At 44.0% G+C, this 12324-nt stretch overlaps 1 protein-coding gene across 1 annotated transcript in view; it reads right to left on the reverse strand.

The window, feature by feature from the left end:
- The window catches only part of LOC127005290 (uncharacterized), a 94171-nt gene that overhangs the window by 66287 nt on the left and 15560 nt on the right, over positions 1–12324 (reverse strand). Inside the window, exons 8-12 of the mRNA XM_050874084.1 lie at positions 10339–10467; positions 9415–9523; positions 8839–8949; positions 2456–2636; positions 752–2248 (exon numbers count right to left, since the gene is read on the reverse strand). Of these exons, the coding sequence (XP_050730041.1) occupies positions 752–2248; positions 2456–2636; positions 8839–8949; positions 9415–9523; positions 10339–10467 (2027 nt within the window). The remainder of the gene's footprint in view (positions 1–751; positions 2249–2455; positions 2637–8838; positions 8950–9414; positions 9524–10338; positions 10468–12324) is intronic.

The following is a 12324-nucleotide window of genomic DNA, read 5'->3' on the forward strand; positions in this document are numbered from 1 at the left end:
ACTAATAGGCGTATGAGGATTTTGAGGATATCATAAGAATCCTCACGAAATTCCGCTTCAAAACATATATTCAGCTAAAAAAGTTGGCCCACAAAATTTCGAGCTAGCGAGTGGGGAAGAGTTGGTATTTAGGATTTGTTGTCTACAATACTCTATATGGAGACTTGAAACAAGTCTGTATTGTCTATATATTATATTTTCCTCTATTTTTATTTGCGCATGTTCTAGTACAAGTCTTTATGAAGCCATTGATACCAAATTTATTGGGGTACGATATATCTGTGAGGGTAAAATACGACTGGGAATGTAGAGTATCGTGGCGGCAAAAAAAGGCCAGTCGGGCCTGAGAAATGCATGGTGAGTGGAATAGAAACTATTGGAAACTTAAGGTGCACGCACGAGAGGGTTAATCTAAAGAAATTGTGTAATTTAAAATATATACTGTTTTTAACATTGTGTTTAACCAAATTCACATAAAATGAGAGGTACCTGTAAAGATATGAAGTTCTGGTCGAGAAAAAAAAATACAAATGAACCTAAGGAGTGAGACCGCTACAAATAAATACAAAAAGGTTGTTCAAAATAAACAAGGTCAAAGCTAATTTTGATTGATTGAAACTAAGAAATGGGACACCATGAGCATAGCTTATTTCCCATATATCACAACTACACACGCATGCAAGCATGCAGGCATGCACATGCACGAACGCACGCACCCCCACCCACACAAGACAAAGAACAATAAACTTACCCTGTACTGTTCTTCTCTCTGCCAGATTTCTGCTTCTTCTTCCTGGTCTTGGTGGTGGAGACTGACGGCTCCTTCCTAGGCTGGGGTGGTGGGGAAGGGGTGGGAGGGGCATGGGGGGCCTCGGGCTGGTTGGCTTCACCCTGCGTCTGTGTGGTGGTGATGGGCGTCAGCTCCATGGTGCTGCCGTCCTCTGCCTGGTACATATAGGAGCCAGAGGTGAGCACCTCCTGGCTGGGTGGGGCAGGGCAGCCATCTGTAGAGTACTCTGAGGGCATCAGTGCAAACTCTGGTGTCTCCACATCCATGGGTTCATCCCCTAGGTCGAATAGGGTCATGTCAAAGGCCTGCTTCAGGATGTCCCCGTTTTCTGGGGCAGCAGGAACAGGGGGATCTGCTGCCCTCCCCTCCCCCGTCCCACGCCCCCGCCTGCCCTTACCCCCTCCTTCCCCGTCAGACTCCTCAGAAATGGGTGAGTATACTGACTGTTCAGAGTCCTGGCGGGCAAGGGTCCTGTGGGGGGGGCCCCGATGACTCTCCCCTGGTGCGACCCTGCGGCTCTGCTTGTGGCTGTGACTACCAGGTTGGGAAGGGCTGGGGCCAGAGCCTGGGGTTTGGTCTGGGGCTGGGTGAGGCTGCTGTAGAACATACCCCTGGGACATCAGCATTTGGGGGGAGGTGAGATTAACGCGGCCAGTGGTGACCAGCGCCGGCACCACCAGGGCGTCCCCAATGCCCGGCACACGCTGGGACATGCCCATGCCGGACAGTGGGGTGATGTTGAGGGGCGGTGGGGGATGCTGCATGTCCTGGTGCGGGGGAAACTCCCGCCTGGAAGACTTGCCCCGAACAGACTGGGGCACAATACTGGGGGACTGCACCTCCCCTGTAGCCAGGCGGGAGGAGATGTCCATGAAATCTGGCAGGACTAAGGTGCCATCTGAGTTGAGCAGGGGAGCGTGGTGGCTGGAGCCAAGAGGTGAAGGCACTGGGTGGTGATGATGGGAGGAAGGCACACTGGGGGGCTGGTGGGGCCTTGGTGCTTGGGCACCACGGTTAGCCCCACCCTGACTCCTCTTCAGGGCATTTTCGCGGACAAGATCGCGCGTGGAGGCTGCCACAGGGCGATGGTGGTGCTGGGAGGCAGCTGGGGGATGCTGGTGTTGCCGCCGCCCTCGGTGGGTCACAAAGTCATTAGCGCCATCAAACTGGGGGATAATGAACACCTCCCCATCACTGTCACTGTCACTGGTCCCTGCAGGGCTCCTCACCGTCTCCTTCCCGTCTGGCCCAGGGCAACGGGGCCGCAAACCTGAGTGTTGAGCTTGGTTCAGGGGGGTTAGAGGGGTACGGGCACTGGTGGAAGGCACAAGGTTGTCCTTGGAGGTGGATGGTGGAGGGGAGGAGGAGTGCAGGAGTAAGTCGGCTGCCCCATCCAGCTGGGGGAGAGGGGACGGTGGAGGAGGTAGTGAGGCAGCTTCAACATCCCTTGGCCTAGATCTGTAGGAACAGGAACAATACACTCATTTCAGAAACTTTTAAGTATTAGCCAAAAAGAAAAAATGAACTACCGAAATATTGGGCTAACAAAAGCACTGATACAAGTGATATGTATGAGTGAAACATACAAGTATACTGAAAATAGGCAATGAATGAAATAAAAAACAGAACTAGATATAAAACGGAAGAGCTAGTCAAACAGTTTACCTTGGAGGGGCAGCCTGGCTTCCTCTTGCTTCCTCTTCTTCCCTGGGTGGCAAGATAGAGTCCCAGATGCGCTGACTCATGAGGCGTGTCTCCTCTTCCTCTTCCTCCTCCTCCTCCTCTTTCTTCTCCTCTTCTGCTGCCCCCTGTCTCTGATGCTGGCCTTGACTCCCCCTATATGAGCCTTGGATGAAGGGCAAAACGCAGGTGTGAGAATAGTGTTATCAGTAACACACGAGACATCAAGAATATAACACACAGATGCTCATCATGAACAACATTGCAGGTTCAATTCACATACACACTCCCATCTTTCATGTACAATGATTGCCACATCAAATATACTCCACTCTGGTTCCTCAAAGAATTTCCTTTTATATCACCAAAATTAGCTTTCTTGAAGTTGAATCTTTCTCTTGTAAAGTTCATCTCTTGGTTCTTTACCTCCGCAAAGAACTGAGAGATGAGCTCTACAAAAGAGAAAGATTTAACTAAAGGAATGATAATTTTGGGGATTTAAAAGGAAATTCTATGTGGAAGTAGACAAGAGTATATTTGATGAGGCAAGCAATGTACATGGAAGTCGGGAGTGTTTCAAGAATATATAAAGGAGTGGAAAAAATATGAAATATGATGGAAAGAGACACCCCAAAAAATCACTAGCTCAACAAAAGGTGTGAAGCAGTTGAGAGAAAAAGATACTGCATAAAACAAGAGGGAGAAGGAGAAACCAGGAGACAAGGGAGAACTAAACAGGAGCAAGAAATGGCTACATATGAATCTGCAAAGGAAAAGAACTTTGAGATATGTCATACAGAAATGTAAAGAAGGACCCAATTTTTTCTAAAAATATGTCAACGGCAAAACAAAACAGGGCAGGGATCGTAAGATTAAGAATCAATATGAAATTTAGAGCAAAAAAGTGCAAGTGTTTGTAAATGGGTAACAGCAATAAGAGGCTGTGACAGAGCTGTTCAGAGGAAAAGAAAAAAAATACAAAAGCAAAGGGGCAGAATGAGGTGGGAGTAGTGGTCCAGGATAATTTGTCACCTGAAAACACATTAACTAAGTTGCCAGAGAAACATCAGCTGTTGACAAAGAGGGGTCCCACACAACATTGTTATAGTACACCATCAACTTCAATGTACAATGCCTTACAGGACAATACCATATTTGTAGAACGTTATAAAATCTGTGCACTGACAGCCGAGCGTGACTCTTTCCACCTGCCTCTCGTGCGACTCTCTCTCTCTCTCTCTCTCTCTCTCTCTCTCTCTCTCTCTCTCTTATACGCCACCACACAAGATTTGAACTGCCCGCCTCCCACTTCAGTCATTAATCACTTCATACACCCACACAGCAACGTCACTGCTGGAAGCCTTACCAACCACAATACAGTATTCACCATTATCCTCATTGTTCAACCAGATGCCATGAATTTCTCTTGTTTATTATTTCTGTTCATCATATTATTCTTGCCAGTCACATCAATTATCTACTAAAAAGAGGCCATTCAGTTCATCATGGCTAACCAGAAAAATAAAAGGAAGGCAATTATGCTGCAGATAAATATGAAAATCATTGAAAAATATGAGGATGAGGATAGGATGAGTCAGCAAGGTACATTGACAACAACCTGAAACATGACAAGGGCAGTACAAGTGCTGATGAAGACCCTTGATTTCAGGGCAGCAAGGGTGGTTTGCCAGGCTTTGTAAGTGTGGGTTTGCATAGCGTGGTGAGATATGGGGAGGCTGCTTGTTCTGACCATCTGGCAGCCAAGGAATATATTAAGATTTTACCACATTTACCTCATTTAAAGTTAATTAGGGGATTTTGGGGATCCTCAAAAATTTCTCCAATAAGACTTTGTTCATTTAATGTTGTTCTGCATGGTATTATGCCCTCTGGAATGGACCGGTTGATGTTACCCCACTGTATATGAGTGGCACTTCACTTCAAGAATGAAGAAATTATGATAATACAGAAGCCCCCCCGCCATTCACAGGTATTTGATTCCGTGAGATTCCTGTGATCCGCGAATCCGCAATCGACGGGACAATAATCAAATAGGGAAAATAGGGTTTCGTTCTACCATTTCAATCGGGGGGGGGAAAAAAAAAGATTTCAAAGGCATTTCTAAGCATTGTTATATAGTTTTACATACACATAAATCACAAATTAAATATGGACTGTAATAATTTAACACTCACTCTGTGGTTGGTTGTGGTGAGTGTGAATGCGTAGGCGGTGGTGTTTGGCGGGCGAGTGGTGTTTATGCGGTAGTTATCGGTCGGAAACTACAAAAAAATGCAATGCGATGAGTACGATAGTTTGGCACCACTGCACCAGCCTGTGGCATCAGTGTTTACAGGGCCCTTGAAAGGTAAGAACGCCACATTGCTTGTCTTCCACCCAGCCATCATGCATTAGTGAATTCTCATCTCTCCCCTTTGTGTTAATATTCATATGTATATCCATATACATTCAGTATATTATTAATTAATTTGAGTATTTGCTGGGCCCTTGAAAGGTCCATTTGTTGCTGTTCCCGGCGGTACGCCTGTACAAACTTTATATCCGTTACCCCTCTGCCACTGTTGCAATCTCCGCCATGTTTGTTTACTCCTCAAAGCAGTAGCCTCGAGTCTCTAAGAAGGACCAGTTCTGGCAGGTCCTAGTAAGTATCAAGGATTTTAAATGTAAAATATTGGGATTTAGGGCCATTTTCACAGTCACTTCTCTTTGTTTTAATCGTTACCAATGAGTGGCGATCGCCGCTATAGTATTTCCATGTGAAACTGGCCGATGGGGTTGTGGAAGCTGCGGGGTTAGCCTTGCCCCGCACCTTGCCGCACCCACACACATTCAACACCTCTCGCTTCCTATGCAGCCACCACTACCCCATCTGCAACTTTTACGTGGAAATACTGTAGTGGTGATCGCCGCTCATAGGGAACGATCAAAACAAACAAAAATGACTGTGAAAGCGGCACTTAGTAAGGATCAGGCCGCGTATACGTGAGTTTTCATCCGCGTTCGGCGGGGGGTGTCGCAAATACCCTGCCCGCATATAAGCGAATCCGTGAACAGTGAGGCCATGAACGGCTTCTGTAATTGGTAGTGGCAATGATCCATTCCAGATTACAGAACACAGCAATAGTATGGTTCCTACACAGAGGAATCATATAAACAATATCAAGAGAATGCAAAGAGTTGCAACCAAGACAGCCTGGCAGATTCAATACACAAGGAAAGTTGAGGCTGCCATTATTACTATTAGATAAAAGAAGTGACATGATTGCAGTCTTCATGGTGATGAAGGGATTAGACAGGGATGATAGAGAAGATCTGTTTGTATGGGACGGGGGATCAACTAGAGGACATGAGAGATGGTTAATAGAAATAAAATGCTTGAAAGACTTAAAGAAACAGATTTCCTAATATAAACATTACAGTGGAACAACTTAGTCAGAGTTTGTTTAATTCATAAACTTAAAGTTTAAAGCTGAATGAAACTGGTCAAGACCCAGAGGCAGGACCCTACAAGGATAGCTCATTTCATTTCATATATAACACAACTAGGTACACACACACACACACACACACACACACACACACAAGCGATTAATATGGAAACTTAATCATGTTGGAGGTCTGGGTGGTTCAATATTGGATTGGATTATGGACTTTTTGACGAAGAGAGAAATGAGAACAGTAATCAGGAATAATAAATCAAGCTGGAAGGAAGTGACGAGTGGAGTCCCCCAAGGATCGGTGCTGGCTCCGATTATGTTTGTAATTTATATTAATGACATGACAGAAGGGGTGACAAGCTATGAATATGTTTGTTGATGATGCTAAAATAATGAGGAGGGTGGCTAATGAAGATGACTGTGTAGCCCTGAGCCAAGATCTCGATAGAATAAGCGAATGGTCACGGAAATGGGAAATGACATTCAATGCAGAGAAGTGTAGTGTGATGGAGTTTGATAAGAGCAGTAGACAAATATTGGGGAACTACTTTCTGAGTAATGAAAGAATCATGAAAAAAACTGAAGAAAAAGATCTGGGAGTGATCATAACAGACAAGTTATCCTTTGGAAAACATATAGACCGGATAACTGGGGAAACATACAATCTTCTTAGAAACATAAAAGAAGCATTTACATATCTAGATGAAGAAATGGTGAAGAAACTAATAACATCGATGATATGTCCAAGACTGGAATATGCAGCATTAGTGTGGTCACCTAGATTGAAGAGAGAAATGAGAAAGTTGGAAAGAATACAAAGAGCAGCGACTAAATTACCAGAAACTCTGAGAGAACATACTTATGAAGAACGACTGGAGAAATTGGGACTAACAACACTGGAGAGCAGAAGAGAGAGAGTGGACCTAATAGCATTGTACAGGATACAAGAGGGATTGAAGAAATTGGACAGGGAAGACCTAGTGGTATGTGACAGAAGTGCAACAAGAGGCAATGGTAAGAAACTGAAAAAGAGCGACTGTGGGAGAGACATCAAGAAATACAGTTTTCCATACAGAAGCATAACAACATGGAACAGACTTGACAAGGAGACTGTGTGTGCAAAAACGATTCATGAATTTAAAGCCAAACTGGATAATAAGCGTTATGGAGGCGGGACAGCACGAGCCTAGTCCGGCTCTTTTCCTGTATTTCACAACTAGGTAAATACACACACACACACACACACACACACACACACACACACACACACACACAGTACTGGCACCAATACTTTTCCTAGTGTACATAAATGATATGCCAGAGAAAGTAAATAGTTACATGAGCTTGTTTGCAGACAATGCAAAATTGCTGAGATAAATAAGAAATAGTAAGGACTGTGAAATTCTGCAAGAGGACCTAAATAAGATTTGGGATTGGAGGAAGAAATGGGAGATGGAGTTTAATATGAAGAAATGTCATGTAATGGAAATAAGTAAAACCAAAGTGGACATATAGAATGGGAGTTGGAGAAATATTAAAAGTTCAAGAGGAGAGAGATCTGGGAGTGACAATACAAGATAATCAACAGTCTGAAAGTCATGTTAATAGGATATTTGGAGATACATATAGAATGGTAAGAAATATAGGAATAGCATTCCACTACATGGATAAAGCTATGATGAAAAAGATGATTACCACTATGATTAGACCAAAGTTGGAATATGCAGAAGCTGTGTGGTCTCCCCATAAGAAGAAAAAAATAGAAAGAATACAAAGGATGGCAACGAAGATGGTTCCAGAACTGGAGGGATTGTCATATGAAGAAAGGTTAAAGGAAATGGACCTGCCAACACTGAAACAAAGAAGAGAAAGGGGAGACCTAATACTAATTTACAAGTTGTGGAAGAAAATGGAGGAAGTAGATAATGAGGAGTTGCTACTAAGAGAAGTAAGAAACACCAGCAACACACGAGGACACAGTAAAAAATTGAGAAAGGGAAGATTCTTGAGACAAAAAAATATAGCTTCCCACAAAGAAACACAGAGGTTTGGAACAGACCAAGTGAGGAAGTAGTATCAGCGAAGAGTGTGCACAACTTTAAGGAAAAGCTGGACAAATACAGATATGGAGACCACACGACCACACGAGCGTAAGCCCAGGCCCTGTAAAATTACAACTAGGTAAATACACACACAGCGATCCATTCCAAAGAGCATAATACCATGCAGAATAACATTATATGAACTGAAAGTCTTTTGGGAGAAATTTTTGGGGATCCCCCAAAACCCCTAATTAACTTTAAATGATGTAAATGAGGTAAAATCTCAATATATTCCTTGGCTGCCTGATGGTCAGAACAAGCAGCCTCCCCATATCTCCGTGGTGCAACTGGTAGAGCGCTGCACTGCCAGGCTTCACGGTCTGACAGGGCGGTGGTTTGAGCCCGCTCAGGCTGGATTCTTTCCGTTGACTAGGAGTGGCTAATGTCCCCCCTTGAGCTAGGGGGAAGGAGTGGCGTGGTGTGTGAGGTCCTGGCAGTATCCATAGATCGATGATAAAGAGCACTTGCTCAAGTCAGGAGGGTACCTGCTGGCGATTATGAGTTGGACATGTGATCAGGCCGTGGTGGTGAATTACACACACACACACACACACACACACACACACACACACACAACCAGGAGGATTTGGGTTTGATTCCCGGGTGGAGTGGATTTGAGACGAGTGGGCAGCTTTCCTTACTCTGTATCCCCTGTCCTCCCAGCAGTGAACAGGCAGTGGGTGTCAGCTGGGAGTTGCAACCCACCTCCCAGGAGTGCATTGGTGTGAGGTACAAGCTGTTCCCAAAGCTCCGAGATTTGAGAATTGTAAGTTTAAAGCATAATCAGACCATGGTGAAAGACACACACCTTGACTGGACCTTTGGGTGGACAATACAGCATCGTGGTCTTCAACTTCCACCTGCGACCCGTCATCCAGCCCGGCCAAGGCATGCACCAAGTCCACGTCACTCTCGTCAACTGAGGAGGGAAGGAGGGTTAGTCATATGAGGAGGAAGAGATTCATGCCACATTTTTGCTATGTAAGACACTGCCTGCCGAAATTGAGGGGTGCGCCTTATATGCCCATGTGTCTTATAAGCCGTCAAATACAGTAAGTAACATTCTAAAGTATTAACCCTTAGACGGCAGCAGTATTTGAATAGCAGCTCCCCCCAAAATGAATCGTCTATATATAGTCACTGCCGACCTTAGGACCGTAGCATAAATATAGTTAAGCCACATAAAAGATGTTTTAACTATCATCTACATATAGATTCTGCCACAATCTGGAAGTGTTGTTATATAAGTTTCTGCCATACAAAACTGACAGACTAAATTCTGGACCGTCTATACAGAGTTCCACCGCCCTCTGAGGGTTAATCCACCAATGGGGCTCTCCCATACCAATGAACAAAGCAGAAACACAATGCTGCAAAGACTCACGCCACTGTGATTGAGACTGCTGTGTGAGGCTGAGAATCAACTCCTCATCCACCTGTGACTCCTCCACTGCTGCTGCAGCCAAAGCTGCTGCTGATGCCATGGACTCCTCCTGAAAACAAGTAAATAATAAAATCATCTTAAGCCATTACTAGTTCACTGCAGGACAATGTTCTCCATCTCTCTCTGTTGTTAAGTGTATTCCATCCAGCTCTAATTTCATCTATCCACCTGGTTCTGTCTGCTCTGACGTCTACAATTTCAAGATTGCCACCGTTACTTCAGTGTCTAAGTGTCCGCAGTTTTACATACAATATGACCTGCCCAAGACCATGTTTTAATCATCATTAAAATATCTTCAATCATTGTGTATTCCCTACTCAATGATGCTCATTTCTTGTCACTGTAATATACTCAACATTTTCTTGTCCTTCCTCTTTATCCACGTTTTAGCTTTGTCTCTAGATCTCTGGTGAGGCCAAAGTTTCTGAGACGTCATTTATGACCTTTCTCCTCAGGGAGAGTAGCTGGTTGGCATTCATGATATAAATTTGTTTACCAAAAACACTCTAATCAATTCTAATTATCTTTCTGATTAATTATTAATTGTCTGGGTTTGCACTGACTCTTTGTCCTAGATACAAGTATTCCTCTTTCTCTCAAGTGTTTCATTCCCAATCGTTCTTTCTTGTCATGTTAACTGATTATGAAACATTACCTTCATTTTCTTCATATTCATTCAGGCCTACTTCCAGACTTACTTGGTGTAGATTTTCAATCATTCTTTGCAATTTTCCCTCAGAATCACCTGTAATATCATGTCACCTGCATATCTAATTAATTCAGCCACCCGTAAGATGAGGGTTAAAAAAAGAAAACAAAAATGTGTGTGTGAGTGTGTGTGTTTTTCCTTACTGCCATACTCACCCCCACTGTGGTCATCTCTGCCTGCTTTGCTGTGTCAGGGGCAGTGGCGGGACCAAGAGCAGAGTCCTCTGGGGTGAGGGCTGGTAGGTTGAGGTCGGCTGCCTCTGCTTCACTACTGGACTCAGGAGTCTGGGGGTCAGGCAGAGAGTGTAAGGTGATGAACAGGATATGAAGCACTAGAGTAAAAGTTCATGAATCTGAATTCCATTGGACTCAAATCCCCAATACAGTAAACCCTTCATAAATCAGATTAATTAGAGTAGACATCATTTGAAATAGCCCAAAATCTAAAATATCTATATTTAAAAAAAAACTTGTGCATACTCAAGCAAAGCTGTCTCAGAGATGACCAGCAATTCTGATTAACTCTTGCATAAAAGATTAGGCACAATAGAGGAGCTGGAGTAGAGCAGGGTTATATAAATATAAACTTATACGGTTCTTGTCTTGTGGGATGGGGTGGCGATTGTCAACAAAGCACAGAACAGAAAAATATGAAGCGTACCATGTGCGTCAGGAAAGCTAGTTTGAGATGAATAAGTTATGAGTTGCATCTGGTGAACACGTATCTAAACAATTGTTGAATTTGAAAATGAATTTAACTTCCCTGTGTGTGTGGCCACATTCCTCTTGCCCTATGCCAATGAGAGTTTAGGAGGGATGTGAGCCAGGCAGCCTTTGTCTTGAAATGATGCAGTCCAGAGCTGCACAAAATTCCTAACTATAAACCAGATCTTTGACTGGTGATGGCTGAGTGGTAGCGTGCTGGGCCCACATTCACCGCGTGATGGACGACGCGGGTTTGAATCCCCACGCTACCACCTCGGATTTTTCAGTCACTGCCGAGTGGCTTAAAACTACCCACATGTTGTCCTGAAGACCACCCATCAACCCGGACTCTAGAGGAAACCATCCAAGTGAATCAAGAAGGAGTTCCGGGGGGCAGCATGAGCCAAGAGAAGATGGCGCCACAATAAACATTTGCCTGCGCCATGACGGGCTGGGGCCAACTACCATCTAGGCCCCTCAAGAGAGCCTACCGGCACAATAGGCGTACACGTGGGGAAAAAAAAATATCCCAATGCTGTCTGGACACACGCCATATATCCCAGTTTTTGGTCAAATTTACGGATATATCTCCAGAGCCCTTAACCCTTTCCATCCGTAACGCAGACGTCGGCATCACAGTACGGAAAAGGGTCAAGAGGAAATGGAAGAGGATTAATTCTCTTCTAAACCTCTCAATCCTCCTCTAAATTCCTCTTAATCCTCCTCTAAATTCCTCTTCATCCTCTTCCATTTCCTCTTAAGAGGTTTAGAAGAGGACTAACGGTGACGCCGTCGGATGCCGACATTGGTGTCGTCGGAGTGAAGGGGTTAAAGTCCAATTCATCTGATACCCGAAACATTGAGGTCCAATTTACAAAGGATTTACTGTAATCCAAATTTTAGGAGCAGGAAATCATAATCCAAAAAACCCAATTGTCCTAATTCTAATTACTGGCCTGGCACCTGACTCCCCCCACAGTGGCGGGCCGCTGCTCACTCACTGTATTTTTTTTTTCTTGTTTACACCATTTAAGATGAAAATAAACTTACTACCACTACCTGACTTACCAGAATAAATATTTGCTCTTTATTACCAGTTTTCTAATACAATTTAAAGAAAACTGCTCTAGATATATGAAGACTAGAAATTTCAATCTCATATTTTCATCCTTCTGTGCCATCAGAGATTGGCAAAGTTCCTAGATGCCCTGCTTTAGCCAGAGTGAAATGAAGAATGAAGTATTTTCACCACTTGTTAGAGTGAGAATGTGCAGTCAAGACTTTGCCTTCTCATACAAGCAACATTCACCCTCATGATTATAGTAACTGATCATTCAGTTGTTACTACCAGTAGTAGTGGTAGTAGTAACAGCTGTACTTGTAGCAGTGCAGTGGATCCACAATTTAACAGGATTCTACTTTTGAATTTCTGTAGAG

Source organism: Eriocheir sinensis, chromosome 29 (assembly GCF_024679095.1).
Source record: "Eriocheir sinensis breed Jianghai 21 chromosome 29, ASM2467909v1, whole genome shotgun sequence".
NCBI lineage: Eukaryota > Metazoa > Arthropoda > Malacostraca > Decapoda > Varunidae > Eriocheir > Eriocheir sinensis.